The following is a 7119-nucleotide window of genomic DNA, read 5'->3' on the forward strand; positions in this document are numbered from 1 at the left end:
TGCTCTTCATCCGCCCTGACCCGGGCAGCCCCGACGGTAGTTGTCCCCGTGGCCGTCCTTCCACAGAGCAGCACGCAGCTCCCGCCGTGCACCAGCCGCAGCGGCTCTGCTGGCCGCGGCACGGCGGAGCCCCGAGCACCCCGCGGTGCGGGACGCGGACAAGGGAGTCCGGTCAGGCCACGGCGTCCCCGGCGACTACAGTTCCCAGCAGACCCCGCGCCGCCCCTGGCACCGCCTGCCCCACGCACACCCCCTTTGGCTCACTGGCTGAGGCAGTGCACCAATCCGAAGGCGCCGCCGGGTCCGGCCAGCCAATGGGAAGGCTGTTGCTAACACGCCGCAGTTATTTTTAGTACGGCAGCCGCTTGCGCACCTTGCGGGTCCCCCGGCTCCGCTACGGACGGGGCGGCTCGGCTCGGCTCGGCTCGGCTCGGCTCGGCCCGGCCCTCCTCTCCTCTCCTCTCCTCTCCTCCGCTGAAGGCGGAAGCGCACGGGTGTGCGGCGAGAAGTAGTGCGCGGGTTGTGTGCCGAGGGTGGGGAGCGCGGGGCCGTGGGGGCGACTGTGCCTGCTGCTGCCCTCTCTGCGGTGACTTGGGCGGCCCCTGCTGCGCCTTGCCCCGTTGTACCCCGAGGAGGTGGGCCGGCAGCACCTCCCTCCTTCCGTGTCACGGGGCCGGGGGTCCCGAGGGGGCGGCCGTAGGGAAAGAAGCTGGAGTTGCCGGTTCTCCTCGCCTCGGCGCTCTGCCGCCTGCACCGCTAGCGGGGCTGGGGGGTTCCAGCGCAGGGGTGCTTGAACTCTTGGCTAGAGCTGTTCAGCGAGCGAGCTTGTCCCTTTGGGAGCCGCACTTCCTCAGGGCCCCCCACTCATCCGGGCGGTTTGTCAGCACCACTGTGTCCGACCTCGCTGCCAAGCTACCCGAGAAAAACAAGGGCCGGTCCCTTCCCTCCCCACTCCTGCTCCATCACCTCGCCGTGTCCCCCCACACCCCCACCGCCTCGGGCTAGGCCGCTTGGGGAAGTCCTGAGATTAACCCTCATCCCCACTAAAGCCCTTGCCCCCTCCTTCCCCCTGTGCCGGCAGCGCTGAGCGAACAGGGGCACGCACACCCCTCGCGTCCCCATGCCGTCCCCGGGCCTCTGAGTGGGGCGAGGGGAGGGGGAAGTAGTCCCGGCCCGCCCTTCGCGACCGCATCACGCTGGGCGGGAGCGCGGATCCCTGCGCGGGGTTGCTAAGGGTGAAAGTTTGCCGTGAGTTGGCTCACTTGAGGATAGGGTGCGGGCGGCTGCGGGCCGGCTGGCGGCGACGGGAGGAGCGACCGACCGACGAGGAGCGGCGGCAACACCGGCACCCGCACCCCACCCCGGGCGTTTCGCACTACCGCCGGCCCCACCGCAGCCCCCGGTCCCGCCCCGCGGAGGAACCGTACCGCCGGGGAGAAGGCGAGGGAGGGGACGGGACGGGGCAGAGACCCGCACACACCGCCCGGGCTCCGCCGGCAGCTCCCACGGCCCCGACAGCCGCCGGCCCTGGAGCCGAGGACGAAGTAAGTGGAGCCAGCGGAGCTTCCTTGCCTCTCTCCCCACCCCCTTCTCGGGACGGGTCTCCCCTAGCCCCTGTCCTCTTTGTGGGCTCGGTCTGAGGGGACGACGAGCCTGGCATTGGGGGTGGGTGTAATTTATCCGGCCGTGGAGCGACCGTGCGGGTGCCGGTACCTGGGGGGATTAATGGGGCTTCAAGGGTGGGGTGGGGGGTGAAAGTCATCGGGTCGGCGGCTCTTTGCGATGCCCTAGTTCACCATTTTGTTCTGTCTGATGAGGGGACAGGGCGGGCGACTTAGCACCGAGAAGGACAGGCTGGGCCCGAGGGCGGCGGCGGACACCCTGGGCTGCCGGGGTAAAGGGGGATGTCGCCGGGCTGTCTGCCTTCCCGCATGGCGGATCCAGCCCCCGCGGGCTCTTCTAGGGGGGATAGTGAAGGGGAAGCCCAGAGACAACAAAAGACACTGCTGGGGCTGGGCTGGGCTGCACCCCCTGGTCCCGCCGGCCTCGGAGGCCGCAGTGGTGCCCCGCCGGGTGCGTGGGGCCAGGCGCTCTACCTCCCGGGGGGCGGGCATTCCCCATTCCGTCGAAGGGCTCTTATGGGGGAGCGCGTTTGCGACCCATCGGGGGGACGGGGACACGCACCCGGGTGGGGGGGGGGACGCGGGACTTGTGGCCTCCTGGTCTCTGTCCCGCAGCCTTGGGGCGGGGACGCGCGCCCCCCCCCCCCCCTTCCCCCCATCCCTCCTATCCCTGCCGAGAGGGAGGGGAGGGGAAGGGAAGGGAGGAGAGGAGAGGGCGGTTGCCCGGCGGTGCCGGGCCGCGGGGCGTGTACCTCGCCGTGGGCAGCGCCGGGGCCGGCCGCCAGCGCGCATGTGCCGTGGAAAATTTTGTGTGCTGCCCCGGCGAGAAGAGCGCCGGGCCGGGCTGGCCGCGGGGTGCCACGGGAGCTGTAGTCCGGAGAGAAGTAGGTCGCGGGGAGGGGAGGGGGGCGAGGACTACAAGTCCCAGCGTGCACCGCGGGGGGGTGGGGGTGTGTGTGATGGGGTGGTTGGTGAGGATGGGGACGAGCTCTGTGTGGCCGGGTCACCAGGAATGCCCAGTGTGCCGGGCAGGGCTCGGCCGGCTGCGGGCCGCTCGCCTCGAGTGTGGGGAGCCCCTCTGCCGCCCGTGAGGGTGTATGGGGGAGGAGGGGCACCGAGGGTGAGGTTGGGAAGGGGTCCCTTGTTCCGGCCGGCTGGCTGTGGGAGCACAGGTCGTGGTGGCAGCCGCCTTGTACAGTCACTGGAGCAGGGCTGGTGGGGTGAGGCGGCAGCAGGAGCCGGTTCCCGAGGGCCAGGCGTGCTCAGGAGCTTGGAGGGATACTCGCAAGGTCACCCGCCGTGTTTGCGTAGAGAGTAGGAGAGGGCATGGTGCCCGTGTTTGTTGTCCTCTGATGCAAGTGGTCATCGGGCCTCTGGCCTCCAGCACGTCGGTGTGCTGAAAAACAGGGGCTCCGAGCGTGTTCCCTGTGCAGAACAGAGGAGCGGCCCTTTGTTCCCTGCCTGCACCTCGGTATTCTGCCCATGGCACCATCAGCCTTTGCTTTGGCAATGCTGGCAGCGTGGGCAAGCCTCTCCTTATGGGAGACTTGTCATATTACCTTCAACAATTGATGTTGAGTTGTTCATATCTTGGCGCCGTGCAGTATCATCTAGTTTTAATTATTTTATTACTATGCTATCACATTTTAGTGCAGTAGCAAGAGATGGTGGGGGGGGCTGCTGGAGCACATCTGACTGTCAGCAACCTGAAGAGTCAGTGCAATCTCTGAATCTTAAAGCCTTCTGCTGCGAGTATCAGCTATATGCAGCTACCTTGGCAGCTGTTGGTATTATTAGGCTGATCAACTCATGGTTTTTGTAGTCAAAGTACAGAGCATTCCCCTTTTAGGAAGGGGGAGTACCTCTTAAAGAGAAGAGAAAAGGGAGGCAGTGATTTATAATTGTGTCTCCTCGCTGTCTTCTGAAGAACGTTGATGGGAATGTGGGCAACATGAATGCCTCAGAGTATATTGAGGCATTCGTGTTGCAAATAGGGTGGTAGTAAATTTTGGCCTTTGCTCCTTTGCCAATCCGTAATTTCTGATTTCTTAATAGATTTTTTGATCTGGATTAGAATTTACCACATGAGATTAAAAGATTTACAAACTGGCTGTTCTCTTCCTGCTTACTTTGCTGAGATTTCAAAGTGTCCTCTCCCTCGGATGCCTGAAAGCCAAAGGGTTGAGAAGGCTCCATGTAATCCCCTCTTGAGGTAGTGTGGGCTGTATAAGCTCTTGTTATAACATTTACTTGTGCTCTGCCAGGGGTTTGCTTTGTGCTATTTTCTCTGGAAGAGGCTCTGTCTCTGCACTGAGACTTTCTGAAAATGGCTTCTCCTTGCTCTTCTCTGAAACACTGGTTGCTTACTTCTTTGGTGTGCATCTGTTCTTAGTAGAAATTGGTTAGGTCTCGGTGACCTACCAAAAGTTGACACACTACAGTAATTCCTTGAAGCGGGTTTTAAAGGCAAGACTTCTTTCCGTCTTTTTCATCCCTTCATTCCTGTGTTTTTTCGTGTTGCTGAGTCAAACCCAGAGGGGATTCCTTCCAGAACTGACCTCCTTGCTGGCAGACTTGAGGTGCAGTGTCTGTTTCTGGTCACCATCATCCTAAAGCCAAAGTTCTCTGACCTCGGACTAGTATAGAAAAAGCACAGAATCCACACCCCTTGTTTTTTTGTAGTAAAGCCTCAAAATACTTGAAGGTTGTTTTCAAATCCATCGAATGCTTCTTGTCCACTAAACTAGACCAAGCAAACGAGTCTGGTCAGTTTGTTCTTACTCCTGACTTAGGCGAGCGTGAATACCTTGTTGTGCTGCTGGGATTCCCAGCTTCTCCGAGGAATGCTGACACTGTATGTTTGTACTCCATCCCCACCCCCAAATAATTGGCACATTGTGTAAACATTGGCTTGAGAGCTTCGTAAGAGCATCCCCAAAGCCCATTTTAGGAAGATGGTTGAATACGACATGACTGTCTGAGCAAGGTGAGGGCAGCTGAAGAGACAGCGCGGCCTCTGACTAAGCTGCCAATTAAAAACTGGATATTCTGCTTCCCTCTGGAGAGGCGTGGAGGCTACTGGAAGTGTGCTTCCTCTTAAAATATCTGTGGGTTTTGTTTTCTTGGGATGGATGACAGCGTATGGTGCTGACCTACCCGGGGCTTTTATTTTGTACCCAGGCAGACATTGTTTGCAAATCTGTGTATAATGGGAGAGTTGAGTGTTGTGGTTTTGCACTGGGCTTTTGTGGGCTCTCTCCATTTCAGAGACTTCCTCACAAGGAGGGAAGGAGGATTACTTCAGTCTTTGGCAAGCAATTTCAATTTTTGTTAAGTAGGTACCTGATCCTGGCAGAGCTTAGCTTCCCTCTGCGCAGGGATAAGCAATGTGAACTGTGTCAGACAGGCTGTTGGTATGCGTGTTTTGTGACACCAGGCGTGTTTCCTGTGCCGCTCTTCTCCCCCCCCCCCCCCCCCCCCCCCCGAATTAAGTTGGGATTTTAGGCTTGTATCTAGGCAGAGAGCCTCCACTGGGTACACTTCATAAGATCTGTGCCTGCCAGTCAAGGGGATGGTAAACACGGGCTGGCAGCTGGTGCCTCAGCACCCTCTCTAGCTCCTTCTCATATCTTCTGTGCCAGCACCCGGCATGACCACCCGGCCTTCAGGAGGAGAGGCTGGTTCTGCTGCCCTGAGCGCAAGTGGGGGTCTCTGCACAAACCACTGAGTGAGGCACAATACTGCTGGAGTGGTGTGCTTGTGTTCTGGAGAGTCTAGTGCAGGGGAGCTGTGCTGGAAACAGCTGGGTGCCAGGGCAGGGAGAGGTGCGTTAGATGTGCTGAAATAGCTCTGCCAGGGTAGGCAGTTGGCCTGCTGGGTTTCAGCAGTGGGATGTGGCAGTGAGGTGAGTATGATGTGTGTACCTGTGTAGCTACCCCCTTATTTCTCCTGTAGAGGAGCAGGAAGACTCCTCCCTAGCAGCATCTCTCTGGAGGGCCAGTAGATTTGGAGTGAATCTCCTGGAGAGCATCACTGCTCTTCAGCATGACTGTGAACTGCTCATTCTGCTTCTGTTAATGACAAAGTGCAGCTGTTCATCTCGACAGGTGATGAGTTGTTGTGTTCTCCCATCTTCATCTGTCCTTTTCTCTCTTTCCCTAGGTCTGTTTGGAGCCACATCTTGTCTATGTGTGTGTCACTTTGTCTCTTTTAATACACTGCCCTGACTTGCTTGCTGCAAGGGGAGTATGCATCTGGAGATCAAAGTTGCTCTTAACTTCATCATCTCATACCTGTACAACAAGCTTCCTCGGAGGCGGGCAGACCTGTTTGGCGAGGAGCTAGAGCGCCTGCTGAAGAAGAAATATGAGGGTCACTGGTACCCAGAGAAGCCTCTGAAGGGATCTGGCTATCGCTGCATTCACATCGGGGAGACAGTGGATCCGGTGGTGGAGCTGGCAGCCAAGCGGAGCGGGCTGGCTGTGGAGGATGTACGTGCCAATGTGCCAGAAGAGCTGAGCGTCTGGATCGATCCTTTTGAAGTTTCCTACCAGATAGGTGAGAAGGGCTCTGTTAAGGTCCTTTACCTGGATGACAGTGAGGGCTGCAGCGCCATGGAGCTAGACAAGGAAATCAAGAGCAGCTTCAACCCCGACGCCCAGGTATTTGTCCCGATCGGCAGCCAGGACAACTCTCTGTCCAGCTCTCCATCCCCCTCCTTCGGTCAGTCACCCAGCCCCACCTTCATCCCTCGCTCTGCCCAACCCATCACTTTCACCACTGCCACCTTTGCTGCCACAAAGTTCGGCTCCACCAAGATGAAGAAGGGCGGAGGAGCCGGAGGAGGTGGTGGCGGAGCAGGGGCTGGGCAGCAGCTGAGGATGGTCAGGTCTCCCACTACCAACCTGCTGAAGCACAAGGGTCTCTCCCTGTCTATGCACTCTCTGAACTTCGTCGGCAGCGCCGGGAGCCAAGCCCCACAGTCACAGCTCTCCCCCAACGCCAAGGAGTTCGTGTACAGTGGCGGGTCACCGGCAGCCAGCAGCCTCTTCTTCGATGGCGTTGCCAGTGAGAGCCAGGCCAGCAGCATCCCGCCAGCATCGCAGTTCAACACTGGCACGGGTGGTACCTTTGATATGGCTCAGGTCTTTGGTGGCAGCACCAACAGCCTCTTCTTGGAGAAGTCTCCCTTCGTGGAAGGACTCAGCTACAACCTGAATGCCATGCAGTATCCCAGCCAGTCATTCCAGCCTGTCGTCTTGGCCAACTGAACACAAGGAAAGAGAGTATTTTGGGGCAGGGAGGGAGGGGGGAGAAACGAGAACAAAACAAACAAGAGGGAGAGAAAAAGAAAACTAGAAATATACAGAAAATATTCAAATCTTATAAATATAGCTTCTTGGGAAAAGAGAGAGCCCAGTGTTGTTGCGCTGTGCTGGTAATGCTCCTGAAGCACTGATTTGTTTTTTAACTCAGTCCCTATGCTTTTTTCCTACTC

The 7119-nt window shown here is 58.7% G+C and overlaps 1 protein-coding gene across 3 annotated transcripts; it reads left to right on the forward strand.

Moving 5' to 3' along the window:
* Positions 1-1172: 1172 nt before the first annotated feature.
* On the forward strand, positions 1173-6908 carry TOB2 (transducer of ERBB2, 2). Of its 3 annotated transcripts, none has more exons than XM_061450708.1 (2): positions 1173-1544; positions 5784-6908. In XM_061450708.1, exon 2 carries the CDS (start codon positions 5870-5872, stop codon positions 6890-6892), a length of 1023 nt encoding a protein of 340 aa, XP_061306692.1. In that variant the 5' UTR covers positions 1173-1544; positions 5784-5869; the 3' UTR covers positions 6893-6908. The 3 variants fall into 3 exon arrangements, with proteins under 3 accessions (XP_061306692.1, XP_061306695.1, XP_061306693.1); XM_061450711.1 differs by lacking the exon at positions 1173-1544 and adding an exon at positions 2386-2506; XM_061450709.1 differs by lacking the exon at positions 1173-1544 and adding an exon at positions 3604-3834.
* The last annotated feature ends 211 nt before the right edge of the window (positions 6909-7119 follow it).

The sequence above is a fragment of the Pezoporus flaviventris genome, unplaced genomic scaffold (genome assembly GCF_033815535.1).
Source record: "Pezoporus flaviventris isolate CSIRO_AGI_PZ_B2104156 unplaced genomic scaffold, CSIRO_AGI_Pfla_v1 ptg000011l, whole genome shotgun sequence".
Taxonomy (NCBI): domain Eukaryota; kingdom Metazoa; phylum Chordata; class Aves; order Psittaciformes; family Psittacidae; genus Pezoporus; species Pezoporus flaviventris.

Excerpts from the sequence above, each read along its gene's own strand:
- TOB2 (XM_061450708.1), top strand. The coding sequence starts at position 5,870 with ATGCATCTGGAGATCAAAGTTGCTCTTAACTTCATCATCTCATACCTG.